We start from the raw sequence: 15,982 nt of genomic DNA, 5'->3' as shown, positions 1-15,982 counted from the left end.
CACACTTTCTTTTGGAAGAAAAATTGCTTCTTTTTTTTTTTTAAATCAAGGACCCGTCTGTGGAGGTAGGTGTAAGGAGAGATAAAGTGCTGAATTAAGAGGACTAGATAGAATCCAGATGTGTCAGACTGAACTTCTGAGAGCTTCAGGTAAGATGTTTGAAGTCAAGTTCACTCTACCTCAGCATTCCAGCGACTCATCTGCCACACACATGAGGTCCTTCTGATTGCTGGAGGTGAAACTTCTTCAACCTTTACTTTAAGAATCATACAAACAAAAACTGACCTAGACATTTTTTTTTAAAACATACCGTAAAATCTTCACCCTCAGGATACACACATTTACGTGCTCAGTGCCAGGTTGGTTCATGAATGTGCAGTGGAGGCAGGACCACACAGCTGAAGAGGACTGCGGGAGAGTTGGGCCGCCCATGGCATAATCCAAAGATCCCGACGGCTGCCCTCCAACTGTGCCTGGGATTAACAAAAGAAACATGGTCGGCTAGTTTGAAAACCTATTGAAGAAATACTGAAAAACTGATGAAAAACAAGTTGAAACACTTAAATTACTAATTGGAAAAATCTACTAAAACTGAAAAAAAAATTAAACTTAAATAGTAGTATTAAAAAAATAATAACAAAAGAACAAAAAAAATGATGAAAATAAAAAAAATTAAATGAAGGTTGGTTCATGAAGGTGCAGTGGAGGCAGGACCACACAGCTGAAGAGGACTGCGGGAGAGTTGGGCCGCCCATGGCATAATCCAAAGATCCCGACGGCTGCCCTCCAACTGTGCCTGGGATTAACAAAAGAAACATGGTCGGCTAGTTTGAAAACCTATTGAAGAAATACTGAAAAACAAGTTGAAACACTTAAATTACTAATTGGAAAAATCTACTAAAACTGAAAAAAAAATTAAACTTAAATAGTAGTATTAAAAAAATAATAACAAAAGAACAAAAAAAATGTGGAAAATAAAAAAAATTAAATGAAACCATAAAAATGAAAGCTAATTCAAAATATCAATAAAAACATTAACATTATATAAATAATAGTAAAATAACACTGTTCAGGACTACTCACTGCAGAGCTGCTCGATTGTGGCCCACTGCTCAGATTTCTTCCAGGTTTGAGCCAGCTCCTCATTGGATGTCTTCACTGCATCCAGCAGAAGCCCAATGCTGTCCTGTAGACATCAAAGAAAAGGAGGTGAAGTTAGTTGTCAGGCAAAATACATATACAAACTCTTTATAAGATGAAATTAATACTTTATAAAAATAAAAAAAAATAGGTAAGTAGGTAAGTGGGAGAATATGATGTGTGGGTATATGTATATATATATATATATATATATATATATATATATATATATATATAAATAAATAAATTCAATGAAAAACTCACCTGTAAGGGCATGACCTCATTGGTGACTAGAAAGAGAAGTAGATGGAAGTCTGAGACGATGTCCAGGAAGGAGGAGGAGGAAGAACACTGGGAAAGATACGTCGCTAAACTGTGGAAGTCCTGCACACACACAAACAATTTTTAAGTACAGTAAAAACAGAATTAAATAGTTTTATGCTAATCTTTAACAAGAAAAGCTGTGAGACGTCCCCAGATATGATACAGATCTAAAACATCCTTCCTAGACCCTAAATGTGTACCTGGGTCTCTCCCAGAGCATCTCTGTTTTCGATGGGGAAGCGAAAAGTAGAGGAGAAAGTGAATACAGGGTCCTTTGGGAAAGTGGTGGTGATCTGAAAAAACAGAGGGTTAAATAGCAATAATAAACAAAAGACAAAGACAGTATTAAAACCCAATTGTTTACAGCCAGTTTAATGTCATGTACCATCTATTGGACATGGCTCTCTATTGGGCTTTAAAGACCAGCTATCCACTTATGTCTTTGCATCAAAGAGGACAAGATCTATATCTAGTAGTATAAAAACTACTTCCCTATACCATTGGCTTTTTGACTGAGATTTGTAGGCTGAAGGTCTAGATTTGATCAGTGCAAAAATATGTAGTTATAATAACATGACAACAACTCACGTCAATGATCAGGTACTCCACTGGCAGCGGTCGGGCTAAATATGTGATGTCATTGCCGAATTTGTCTTTGTCCTGGAGGTGAAGAAAAAGATTGGAAAATGTGAACCTTTTCATGCCTCACTGACAACTAATCCCATGCATTCCTGTGGAAGTAGTGACACTGATAAGAATGTTTATGCCCAAAGCAACAGAAATATTAACTTTCATTCCTTCTGTTTTATGAAATATGACACGCTCAAGTAAAAAGAAGTTTAGACTGTTTAGAAACATCAGTCAAACCCTGCAAGTGATATGATCAAGGTTATAATGACAAGCTGGAACAGAAATGAGAAAAGTTACACTTCTGTTTAAAAGTTCGGGGTCAAATACTTTTATTCAGCAAAGGTGGCATTATATTGCTAAAAAGTGACAGTAAAGACTTTTACATTACAAAAAAAAAATCAAATTAATGCTGTTCTTTTAAAATATATATATAAAAAGCACAAACATTGCAAGCATATGCAGCACAAGCATTTCCAACATTGATAGCACCAAATCAAAATGAATCAAGTTAGAATGAACTCTTTCAGATTTCTCAACACAGAAATAAATAACATTTTAAAATCTATTAACACAGAAACAGTTATTTTATACCATAACAATATTTCACAATATTAATGTTGTTTTTATTGTATTTTTGATCAAATAAATGCAGACTTGGTGAGCATAAGATGCGTCTTACCAACCTCAAATGTTTGAATGGTAGTGTATGTGCATGCATGCATCCATTATGCATATGTCTTTAGTAACATGCTGTGTGATTGATCATCTGTAATAGTAGTGTTTTAGTCCAGTACCTTATAGAAGACATCAGGGACGTATTGCTCTGTGCTGGACTCTTTGGCATAGCCCAGTTCAGGCACATCTTTGCAGGGCAGTAGACATTCATCCCTCACCAGAGCCATGCACTGATTGGACACTTGATACCCTTCAAAGTGCACCTGGTTATCGGGACCACCTGTCAATGCATAAAAAAAAGCTAGTCAAATCCATGATCTACTTTTCATGACACTACATTTTCTTTTAGCACTAAACCTGTTAAGTTTTTCCGGGTACCAATAAAATATTCTGTGCAAAAAATGTCATGAACTGAGACTGATTTATCGGCCTTGAACAAAATACCACACAGGCTTTTGACACAACCACATGCCTTAATTTATCACCACACTGGATAACCGAACAGCAGCAGTAAATCTTGAGCAAAGGAGGAAGCTGCATACCCGTTGCCACCACTGTGACAAACTTGGATCCAAAATGGCCATCCGGGGAAAGCCGACAAGCGTTGGCATGTTGGTTCTGGAAGTGTCCAGCTGTGATGCACTCCTCTGCACTCAGGAAGTATGAATCCTAAACAGGTGGCATAAATCCACTTGGTTAATAATGATCTCCGAACTCACCGTGTAGTTAGTTAAATGCTCATCTTCTTTTCCCAATTCACCTTGTTTCTGGTGTAGCGGACTGTGCCTATCCTAGTGTCCTCTGACAGAAGATCTGTGAAAATCCACCCCACCTGAAAAAAATAGCCAATATTACAAATTAAAAACAGCTTTACATTTTCTACATTTGGAAGCTGTTCCACATGCTTAGGCAGTAACAAGGGTCATAACTGATCAGGTCACTTCGATCATGCACCAGACAGTAATTTTGAAAGTATCATATGGAAGCCATAGATGTGTGAAGAGAAAGGAACTCTAAGAATCCCATCAGAGAGCTTCATGGGATGGATGACTACACTAGGTACGGCAGATCTACACCAAAACTATTCAGTCTCTCACTGGAATAAAAATATATATTTAAAATGTTATTTCTTTGATAAACCACAGTTTACTTATCCCGGACAAGCCCCCGATTTTTAAGAGGCATGGAAAAAGACTCACCTTCCGCAGGCCTAGTTTTGCAGCAATCTCCTCAACTGCTTCTGCCTTGGGATCTTCAATCAACTCCAAGCTGTTCTGGGTTCCAATCTGAGTCAAAGCACACAGGTGGAAAGGAAAAGTACTTGACTCTTTTGAATAAAATAGTTCTATACATGCATGATGCGCAAGAATCTACAGCAATGCAATTTATACAACTTTAGTCATCGTTAGGGGGCAATTTGGATTAAATGGCAGACATAGTCAGTGAACTCTAACATTGTATTCCAGATCAAATTGTATCATTGGTTTGAATTAAATTCATTCATATGAACAGAAACCTCTGGAATTAAAGTATTCAATTATATATTATTATTTTATTAAATTATTTTAATATATTGCCACTCCTAGTTTCCTTAAAATTGGAAAGAGAGTACTGTCGTCATTTAAGCAGAAACAACAGAAATATCTTCTGACAAGGGGCCTTGAAACAAAAAAGTTTGAAAACTGCTGCCCTAAATGTTAGTCTTTCATTGCCCTCTTGTGTTTATCTGCTATCATTGCTTAAAGAATAAAAGCTTAGAGAATCAATCACTCAAAGTTATGAAAACTTACTTAATGCTACTGTTTTATTTGAAGTAGTGTCCTCTGACAGAAGATCTGTGAAAATCCACCCCACCTGAAAAAAATAGCCAATATTACAAATTAAAAACAGCTTTACATTTTCTACATTTGGAAGCTGTTCCACATGCTTAGGCAGTAACAAGGGTCATAACTGATCAGGTCACTTCGATCATGCACCAGACAGTAATTTTGAAAGTATCATATGGAAGCCATAGATGTGTGAAGAGAAAGGAACTCTAAGAATCCCATCAGAGAGCTTCATGGGATGGATGACTACACTAGGTACGGCAGATCTACACCAAAACTATTCAGTCTCTCACTGGAATAAAAATATATATTTAAAATGTTATTTCTTTGATAAACCACAGTTTACTTATCCCGGACAAGCCCCCGATTTTTAAGAGGCATGGAAAAAGACTCACCTTCCGCAGGCCTAGTTTTGCAGCAATCTCCTCAACTGCTTCTGCCTTGGGATCTTCAATCAACTCCAAGCTGTTCTGGGTTCCAATCTGAGTCAAAGCACACAGGTGGAAAGGAAAAGTACTTGACTCTTTTGAATAAAATAGTTCTATACATGCATGATGCGCAAGAATCTACAGCAATGCAATTTATACAACTTTAGTCATCGTTAGGGGGCAATTTGGATTAAATGGCAGACATAGTCAGTGAACTCTAACATTGTATTCCAGATCAAATTGTATCATTGGTTTGAATTAAATTCATTCATATGAACAGAAACCTCTGGAATTAAAGTATTCAATTATATATTATTATTTTATTAAATTATTTTAATATATTGCCACTCCTAGTTTCCTTAAAATTGGAAAGAGAGTACTGTCGTCATTTAAGCAGAAACAACAGAAATATCTTCTGACAAGGGGCCTTGAAACAAAAAAGTTTGAAAACTGCTGCCCTAAATGTTAGTCTTTCATTGCCCTCTTGTGTTTATCTGCTATCATTGCTTAAAGAATAAAAGCTTAGAGAATCAATCACTCAAAGTTATGAAAACTTACTTAATGCTACTGTTTTATTTGAAGTAAAAAAAAAAATGCTGGGCCCCTGATTGTGTGTCAGAGCTGAGTCTCTCACCTGAGGCGGCTCATAAATGGCGGCAACCTCTGCTCGAATGCCGAGAGGGATGTCTTTGTGCTCGGTGTAGCGTCCATACAGGTAGCCCATCCGCTGATTACCCGTCTTCCTCCAGAAGTCGAGGAAACGGTCCGCAATGGTGTGATTCTCAAACATGATGTTGTCCACATGTCGATATTTCTGCAGTTTCATCAGATCAAAACAGATAGAAATATGACACTGCCCCTCAGGGAGCGCTCATTCACTTGCCCGAGCAGGAAACAAAGAAGCAGCGGGTTCATTTTTAAAGCAAGAAATTGATTAGTGAACAGTTTGTTTGTATGTAATGTAAGAGTTAGATGAAAGTAAAGATGTTTATGATGCAGACTGAGAGGAGTTGTGTACCTACCTGTCTGTTGAGAGTGATGGCGCTGGGTTGGCACTTGGTACAGATGCCCTCTGGCCAGGGCGGATGCCCCTCACAGCCAGATTTAATCTTACAGCTGATATTCTCAAGCGCCACAAACTTCCCCCTGAGAGACAGGAAAACTTTATTAAATCACTCTATTCCCACAAGTTTATTTAAGTGAGAGTAGAGAGCTCTCAAAAGCACTAACTTGTCTGCTCCGCCGGTGAGTTTCCGGATGTAGGCGTGAAAGGACATGTGCTTGACCGGTGGGTCGAGGTGGTTCAGATAGTCTTCATCAAAAGGCTATTGAAACAGAAAATGAAAGATGAGATGGCAACTTTTGTGCCATGCAGCAATTATATTTTACAAAATAAACAAATACATTTCCATGACCTTCCATGAGGATTTTAATTATTTTCCATAACTCTCCCAGGTCTAGATATCGCACTTTTAAAAATCCCTCACATATCCAAGTTTTCTGTGACTGTGTATAAATAAAAATGATAGTTAAGGCAACAAATTTTTATGTTGTTTCCAACATGGTTTTTAGCTGTATTAGCTTATTTTAAATCATTTTAAGTCTCGAGAGTTTACTGAAGTGCCTTGGTTGAGAACCACTGGGTGAGACCCGTCAGTATTCTTGTGTTCCAAGGGGAGGATCACAAGTTCTTACCTCTAATGGTACGCAGTGCACACATTTCCCCATGAGACCGTGCCGGCACCTGAGAAACAATGACAAAGATTGCTTTATAAACATATAAAAATATGTCTAAAATACTCTGTAGTTCTCATATTGCAATGAATTATTCAGTAGGTTGCATTATGCAGTACCTCCAATCTATGGCATGAAAATAACTTCAAGGTTTTGGGAATATATGCTATAAAAACTGTTTCCAATGCAGTGTGGAAAGTGAGGCAGACTTACAGCTGGGGGTCTCGGTTTCTGTAGATCTTTCCCTCTTGTTTGGACAGATACTGGTCAATCTCGTCCTCTTGGATCTGTGGTGCAGAGTGTGAACGTGATAAGGAAGACGATGATGAAGAGGATGAAGGGAAGGAAGGGTAGGAAGAAGAAGTATGAGGCTGAGCTGTGTCCATGTTCTCACTGGAGGGTCCAGCTGAGGATGGGAAAAGAAAGAGCATGTCGCCATGCCTAAAAGACAGAGGAAAAACAACTCAGTTATGTTTATGCATGTAAACACACAACGTGCACAACTGAGTAAAGACAATCTGTCACAACAGCACACTTACTTGACTTTCAGCAGACTGAGGGTCTTGTTCTGTGACAGGATCTCTCCAGTCTTGTTCCGGTTCAGGTAAATAGAGAAACCATTTGAACTGAAGCCAAACTCTTTGGCAACCTGGCAAGAATGTAGCAAAGGATGTCAGAAACAAGAGGCTGACCAGTCTTTCATTTTGTTCCTGGAAATGATGGATCTAACATTACTGCTGCAATTGGACATTCCTTGTCCATTTCTCTTATCCCTGTTTTGGAGCATCCACTAATAAGCTGATAAAATATAGATATGTTAAATAATACAGACATTCAAAATGTGTAAAGACTGTTTGCCTTTCAGAGATTGCTCAAACTCTAATGAAGTTATGAGAGTACGGTGCATGAGAGAAAGAGGAAAAGAAAATATTTGAGATGATGGTGCAAGAAAAAAAAAAAAGATTATACACTCCTCATTTTCAAACACTTTATACATATGCAATGGAAAATCTATTAATCAATTATTAAGCTACTGAATCTAGTGGAAAGTCTACTAATAGAATGTACACAGGAAAACAAAGCATCTTTCAAAGATGTGATGCCACTGACATAGCAAATCCAGTCCTTAAATTCTTCATCTAAAAGCAACTACACTACACTCACTTATAACTCATTTCATAGGACACCTGTCCAAAGTGAACTCATTCGTAGCTCGACAGGCTGTTCCGAATTTAAACTAGATATAATTAACTATGAGGTGGTTCTGGTAACAAATTGAGAACAGTACTCTAAAAAAGTGCAGTCTCAGAAACAAATTGATCCATCATGTCCAAATGACTGTCCATTAGGCAACCGAAAACCCAGCAGAAGACCGATATCTTTACTAATGCAATCAGCAAAAGCTTTACTGGTCACTCAGGGCACTGTGTCCTAAATTTAACTTTTAACTGTAACATACTACCCTGTTAATAACGTTCAACATGGAGGCCTTTTTAAAAATGCAGTGTGCATTTCTTTTAATCCATGCACCAGAATACAAGATGAACAAGCACACATTTTTCAAAGCTAGAGTCCTCGACATCTCTCTGTCTCTTTCCTGCCATTTAATCCCAAAATCAAACTGAGTTGGTCTCAATTGATCGCCGACTCACTCTCCACCCTCCTGCTGAGAGACATGAATCTTTAATGGGCCCTGCAGTGTCTACATCAGGCAAACACAAACCCTCTGGCCGTCTCAAAAGAGCCTTCAGCACCTTAAACTACCAACATCCTCTAAGACTTCTATTATACTACAATTTACCCTGCCAAAAGGCATAATGGTCAAAGACTGACATTAAGGTAACTACTTAATTATTTTGAATATTGATTACCTACTACTACTTTTCTACTAAACATACAACTAGTCAGACCTAGAAATAGAATTTTATGAAATATAGCAATTTTTAGATACCAAATAAAAAAAATTGAAATAAACTATAAAGGCCCTACATTTTATATTAGAGGCATTTTGGTCACTTTCAATGGGATTTTGGCCACAAGCCCTGGTTCATTCCTGACTTTGCTGCAAGCACACCGCCCATCAAGCTTTGCACCACAGCAGAAATGCGTGTCACTGCAGCGTATGGACATAGGTCTCCTTTTTCAGAGCCGCCTCATTAATAAATCAACATTCAGCACTCAGCAGGAACAGGAGTCTGTGCCGCCACTATATAAGAACTCACAGGATCTGATGCTGTGCTTTTGTTGTAGTGTTATTCTCAGCTTCTTCACAGACGGGCTATGCATAAGTGCAGAGGCATGACAATGGATACTATCTGGGGTGACCAGTAACACCTCTGTCATAACTATAGAGAAATGAGAAAATTAATTTGACAGTATATTTAATACTTATTCTATGAGTTTGCTACATGATTTTTTTTCCTTCTTGCACTAAACTATCTTTAATCCACAGCTTCAAAGGCTGTTTGATAAATGTTATATTCCATTTTTGGGGGAAATATATTATATGCTACTGTTTAAAAATTTGGAGTTGGTAAGACTTTTTTGATGTTTCTTATGCTCACCAAGGCTCACCAGGGGCCTTTTGCATAAACTGTTTAGAACATTTTTTTTTCTTCTAGACCGGTCATAACTTTTCTAGAAATTCTCATAAATTCAGTTACAAAAAAGATAGATTGGTTTCATTTGCATATGAAAAATAAGTCTGATTACCCCTTGTCTATTGCTAGTTGGTGAAACTAGTTCTTAAGACACAGTCTTACATAGTGACTATGTTTATGCAACTGGCCCCAAATTGGGAAAAACAGTAATATTGAGAAATATAATTATAATTAAAAAAATATTTGTTTTGCATTAATATATTTTAAAATGCAATTTATTCATGTGATAGCAAAGCCATGCCACTTTAGAAACCACTCTAATATGCTGATTTGGCAATCGAGAAATATTTATTATTATTATCAATTGTTGAAAACAATTGTGCTGGTTAATAATTTTGTGGAAACTGTAATGTTTTTTCAAGATTCTCTGATGTATAGAAAGTTAAAAAGAACTAAATTGACTTGAAATAGAATTTTTTTAACGTTATAAAAGTCTTTACTGTCACTTTTTTAAAAATTAAATGCTTCCTTGCTGTGTTCCTGTAAATGTCAGTTTATTTTTAGAGATTGTATGTATTGTTTTATTTTATTTTATAAATAAGAAACTACTTACAGCAACAAAAACTTTTAAAAATTATATACATGATTTTTGTTTGAATATGCAGATGTATTGTTTCAGTATATTTTCTTCTGTGAAAACTTATTTACACCATAGGCTAATTTAACCTGTTTTTCATAGTTGTTTTTGTTGTTGTTGCTGTTTTTTCATTTGCATGCTTATTGGTGGTGGAGACACTGTTCCCTAACAGTCACCTGAGAGACTTACTGAAACCGAAAAGTATAGCCAAAAATGAAATTGTGCCTGTATGTGTGCTAACATATAAATGCATTGAATGAAGGGGTTGCAAAGCACAAAGCAAACATGATACACGGTTCCTGAGGGTATCCTTACACAGAACACACACACACACACACACACACACAAAAAGTACAAGGGAGTGAAAAGGTTGAAACATTAAAATCAGCAATTATTACCTTGATGGGGAAATAATGGGATCAAATAAAGTTTTGGGAATCTAATGTCGGCCAGCAGGGTGTTTCATCTCTACAGGATTTCGATCTTTTCTTATGAACTCGGTGAAGGTGGACAGAGGAGGCACCGAGGCACGTGAAATGAGAAGCCATTCATTTCACGGGCACGTGTCTTGCTTTAACTCACTTTGAGGCTGTCTTGCTTGCGTATGTTTTGTGTTCAAGAAGAAAACAGGGAGGGAGAGTAGAAAAAGAAGAAGAGAGCAAAGAAAAGAGCAGCAGTTTTTCTAGGCAAACAGAATGTGATCTGACTTCTGTTCTATAGTTTGAGCAGAACGTATTCTTGGACTGCAAGAAAGAAAAGAAACCGGAGGGATAGATAGTAAGACAGATTTTCTTTTTGCTGATGTTGAGTTTTCTTAGTTTTTCCATTTTTATAAATGTTGCGGTTTTTGGTGTTTATTCTGTTATAAAAGTTGGAACGGTCCACATGGAGACGTTGGCCAGGATGGAGGCAGGTGGTTTGGAGAACATGACAGGAAAGGGTCTAAATTGCCCAGAGGATGATGGGAAGGTGACAGGCTCAGATGATACCATACTGAGCCAGCTCGTGAAGCTCCAGATGGTTGAAGGCCTCCCAGGGGCAGATGACAGTGATGTCTGTAGGTAGAAACACAGGAGCATGAGTTCATCTATCAATCAAAGGGTTAACTTAAGCAGCTTGAAGGCCAGCTAGCATTCACGTCTGTTTAATCACAGTGATGTCCTAATGTCATATGGGATGTTTGATGATGCACTGAATGATCAGACTAATAATTTCAGACGAGGACAGCTTAGAATAAATGGTAGGTGATATTGTCATGAAGGCAAAACACGTGAGGAGAAATGGAGATTAAACTTACCAGTGCCTAAACCTTCCATGCCAGGGATGTCGTCTCCGAAACTATTAAAAATCAATTAAATAAAAATAGATGTTAAATTCAATTAGATACCTATTTTAAAATACATGATATTTTTTGAAGTCATGTTGCAGAATTATTAAATATGCACATATTTAATTATTCTTAGTGTAATAAGGCATGACTGAAGTGTAGAATATCACAAAGCCATTACAATAATGATTTTACTGTCTAACTTACCCTTGGATACCCTTCTTTGGTGGTTTGCTCTTGAACTGGCGAGTCTGCCTTTGCTTGAACTTGGGTGGTCCTTTGCGTGGTGTGGCAGGACCACCGGTGACACGGGTGGCGGATTTGATCTCTGGTTTGGGCAGCTCAAGATTCATGGCTGTTGGTAACCGTTGGTCGCTTTTCTTTGTATTCGCTCCCCGTGATGTAGTGCTAATGTAAATACACCAGAAAGACTGGAGTGAGTTTATAGTTCACACCCAATGACATTTGGATTTTTCTATCAAATTGATCTTGGTTTCATTCTGGAAAGAAAATGTACTGTGGAGGACTTTATGACACATAAAAACACACAGGTTTTTAAATGGCACATTAGGCCAGGAAGGTTACAGTAATTGCAAGGTCAATGCATATCTATGGCAGACACCCCAGACTGAGAAAACTATACCCATAATCCTCTTACTGAGGAGTAACTGTAATTGAATGTCTAACATGGCCCATGCTCCCAGAAATGAGCTCGGGGGAAAGTGTGATGGGTAGGGTGACCCATTTTGTGTAATCCAGAGCTTGGATTAATAAATGTCCCCCATCCCAATGGTGGCAATCTGCACTTGGGTTAATCTTATTAGAGCAGGGATAACACCAAACATGCTGAGCAAACAGAAAATATAAGAGTCAAAATATGACCTTCGGGTATATTCCTAAAAGATTAATGGGAATAGACAATGGCAATGATGCCTGCTGCACAATTGTTCTTTCTTTCTTTCTTTCTTTTTCTTTCTTTCTTTCTTGGAACTGAGGTAACTATAATGAATTCTGTTAACATCATATTCACAACATTATATTTATATTAAAAAAGACAATGGTTTGCATATTTTCATATATTTTAAACAACAAACACGCATAAATGTTAAAGATGAATCTTCAGTGGATAATTTGTGTGCATGTCTTGTCCTCAGAATATCTAACCACTACTCACACACACACACAAATATATATATACTTTAATTAAACACAATATTAAACAATATTACTACATTTTTCAGTGCATATGGCCTATCCAGTTAAACAGTGTTAATAAAAATAATCAATTTATGATTAATTTAAATTGTTCAATTGAAAATGTTTAAATTTTACAGATATATTGTATAAATATAATTATACAACTTCCTAGATTATTCTGTTTGGCCAATTATGGCATTCTGTGGTTATGCAAAATGATCAATAAACTGTACAAATGACTTATCCCAGGCAACCTTGTATGTCTGTTATACGAATCTATGGTCCATTTTGTCTCACATAATATTTTAACTCTAATCAATATTTCATACTATTCAATAAGTACCCATATAATAAGTAGCATGGTGTACAGTCAAATCCTCCTCAAGACCCATAATACCTTAGAGTATTATGACCTTTTGACACATTGTTACAGCATATTACAAAACAACTCATTCCTTATGGATATTTAAATATTTTAAGGTTGCACTCACAGGTTTGTTGATTGACAGGCTGTTGACTGGGTGCAGCTGCACCGTTTCTTATGTATGTCTCTGCTGTGGAGGGGTGGATGTCAACGCTCGGCTTTCTTTGGGAGCGGTGCAGGGGTTACAGGTCTCTTATACTCTATGACCCCCTCAGAAGATTAGGAGAGGGACGCCTCCCGCCCCTGATCCCCTCAACAGCAGATGAACACAATATGAATGTATGCGTTTAATATGTATTTGTGTAACACCATGTGCTTTTAGCATCTTATATATTAACTTTATATCCTATACAGTTTTAATATCATAAAACAACATACAGGCCTATCTATAATAAACTACATATACAGTGGGCTCAAACAGTATTTGGACAAAATTTTAAATATCATTGCATTTGATGATGCCACTTTATGTACAGTACTTTAGGCCTGGTTTTGTTTATAAAGTGTGTAGCAGAAATATATTTTTTGCAAAGCTGGCTTAAAAATTTATATTTTATTTTAGATGTCTTCTTTATATAATATGATATAATTATACATACACACGCACACACACACACACACACACACACACATAATTCTGTTTATTCATATTAAATAATAAAATATGAATATTGTATATAGATAAACAGTATTAAAATCGTTGTTCAGTAACAATGATCAAATACTCATTTCATATTACCTAGTGCATAATATGAATTATATAAAAATATGAATGATGTTTCTGAACTCATTTTGTGCAAATGTAGTGTTTGTAGAATTTACTTGATGTTAGAGGACAATAACTATGAAAAAAATCAACAAGAATTGTTCCAGAAGGTTTCTAGAATAGGCTAATTCTGTTTGAGATGGGATTTGCTGATCGAATAACACTGGATAATATAATGGAAATATCCAGAAGTGGATGATAAACAGTGTTTAGCAGATAAAGTTCTCCTAGAGCTTCTTTGTTCTGCAACTTTCTATCATTGTTACGCAATAGGCCCACATCCATGGGAGTCCGTTACATTGTCTAGTGGAGTTCATTAGCAACTCATCCCACAGTGTTTAGCAGAACCACTCCAGCCAAGAATCCCTGTTTCACATGTGTGACCCTGGACCACAAAACCAGTCTTAAGTCGCTGGGGTATATTTGTAGCAATAGCCAAAAATACATTGTATGGGCCAAAATTATAGATTTTTCTTTTATGCCAAAAATCATTAGGATATTAAGTAAAGATCATGTTCCATGAAGATATTTTGTACATTTCCTACAGTAAATATATCAAAACTTCAGTTTTGATTAGTAATATGCATTGCTAAGAACTTTATATGGACAACTTTAAAGGCGATTTTCTCAATATTTTGATTTTTTTTTTGCACTCAGATTCCAGATTTTCAAATAGTTGTATCTCTACCAAATATTGTCTTATCCTAACAAACCATACATCAATGGAAAGCTTATTTATTCAGCTTTCATATGATGTATAAATCTCAATTTCAAAAAATTGACCCTTATGACTGGTTTTGTGGTCCAGGGTCACATATAATGTTTTAGCAAATACCACATTTGTTGTGTGTATGTTATCATATTTGTAGATCATTCATAATAAAAAATAAATATACTATTAAAACTACACTAGCCGTTTCTAAGGATGGTATTCCATTTTAATTCTACTTCCATAAATTCTGCATAATGTTTGTGACCATAATTTAAATGTAATTCTAAATCAGGAATTAAAAAACATTCTCCGATTAGTTCAGAGTAGAGCACAGCCTTGAAAAACAGTGAGTGATGGGATTTTGTGTTTCGTTCAGGTACGAGAGAGATTGCGGGTGTCACTAGAGAGGGTCTCTGCCTTGGAGGAGGAGTTGGCCGCAGCCAATCAGGAGGTGAGGTACACATGCTCTGATTTATGTAATTATTCAGCAATCTGCACCAAAAAGGGAGTTAAATGTACGCAATAAACATGCTATATATATATATATTTAATTTGTTGCTATGATGTGTTGTTTTTGCTTGATCTGATTAGTGTGAAATGCAACAGAGCAAATAGTACATTGTGTATTTTAGTGTTTTATTCTAGTACTGGCAGTCCAGAGGGTGCCGTTCTAGCTGAAAGAGCTTCACACTTTTTTTTTTCCTTTAAGAGATATTCAATGTTGAGATTGTGTGTACCAATTTTGACTGCACTGCGAGTTCTGCTATGTGTTATAATGTCTCTGTTTCTGAATTAACACTCATCTGATCTCTTCGGGTCATGAGAGAGGGCCGCCTCAGATCAAAGAGCCAGACAGACGGCGAGGGGAGAAGAGGTGAAAGCAGTTATTTAAAACAAGACAATGACTCAGTCCTAAGACAGATAAAGAGAGATAACAAATAAATCATACTGTATGTAAAATATCTAAAGACTCAACAAATCAAAACTAACAGCAAACATATTGATGAGAAAATTTTTACTTACATCTCGCCAACGTCAAGTGGGTGAGTGCGTGTCAACCAAGAGAAAGCTTTGCTCTGAATTCTGGGATCCGCGTTAGTCGACCTCAGAGGGTTAAAAAACATAAGGATTTCAATTGAGGCTGCTTTTAAATTTCATCCAGCCCTTTAAGCTGCCCAAGGTTACTTCTCTGAAAATGTTTATTTATTATTAGTAGTAGTCATTGAAAACCTCATGCTTTTGAATGACTGTTCATTGATGTTATAAAAGGACATTCACACATCCTAGCGAAATGGCAGAGACCGTAGAACGTTCAGAATACAGCCGTGGCTGGTGCCTTTCCAGACTGGAGAAGCACAGATGTCACACTGTACTTACTAAAGCTAAGCATGTGCTTAAGATTATTTAAGATCTGTTCTGTCTGTGTGAGCTATGGAAGCCCGTTTCCACCACTGAATAAAAAATAAAAAAGGTTATTGCGACTTTTTATTGCGAAATATAAAGTCAAAATTGTGAGATATAAACTCGCAATTGCGAGTTATAAAGTCAGAATTGCGAGTTAT

The 15,982-nt window shown here is 36.7% G+C and overlaps 2 protein-coding genes across 2 annotated transcripts; both read right to left on the bottom strand.

Annotated features, from left to right (window-relative positions):
- Positions 1-677: 677 nt before the first annotated feature.
- LOC107601397 (nuclear protein localization protein 4 homolog) lies at positions 678-7,519 on the bottom strand (the record flags this gene model as incomplete). The annotated part of the gene is made up of 16 exons (XM_016293563.1): positions 7,493-7,519; positions 7,297-7,406; positions 6,971-7,198; positions 6,719-6,767; positions 6,254-6,348; positions 6,046-6,169; positions 5,658-5,837; positions 4,991-5,077; positions 3,530-3,601; positions 3,312-3,438; positions 2,889-3,049; positions 2,053-2,124; positions 1,665-1,757; positions 1,405-1,524; positions 1,084-1,186; positions 678-796 (listed from the first exon to the last, which is right to left on the bottom strand). Coding segments are annotated over exons 1-16 (1,767 nt in total), but the record flags the coding sequence as incomplete, so codon positions are not given.
- A 2,859-nt stretch (positions 7,520-10,378) lies between these two features.
- Positions 10,379-13,131, bottom strand: LOC107601416 (retinal rod rhodopsin-sensitive cGMP 3',5'-cyclic phosphodiesterase subunit gamma). The gene is made up of 4 exons (XM_016293578.1): positions 13,010-13,131; positions 11,529-11,729; positions 11,292-11,332; positions 10,379-11,049 (listed from the first exon to the last, which is right to left on the bottom strand). The coding sequence occupies exons 2-4, from the start codon at positions 11,672-11,674 to the stop codon at positions 10,973-10,975; spliced, it is 264 nt and encodes an 87-aa protein (XP_016149064.1). The 5' UTR covers positions 11,675-11,729; positions 13,010-13,131; the 3' UTR covers positions 10,379-10,972.
- Between the last annotated feature and the right edge of the window lie 2,851 nt (positions 13,132-15,982).

Source organism: Sinocyclocheilus grahami, unplaced genomic scaffold (genome assembly GCF_001515645.1).
Source record: "Sinocyclocheilus grahami isolate Dianchi unplaced genomic scaffold, SAMN03320097.WGS_v1.1 scaffold305.1, whole genome shotgun sequence".
Taxonomy (NCBI): Eukaryota; Metazoa; Chordata; class Actinopteri; order Cypriniformes; family Cyprinidae; genus Sinocyclocheilus; species Sinocyclocheilus grahami.
The sequence above is the reverse complement of the archived record's forward strand: the minus strand, read 5'-3'. Positions and strand labels throughout refer to the sequence as shown.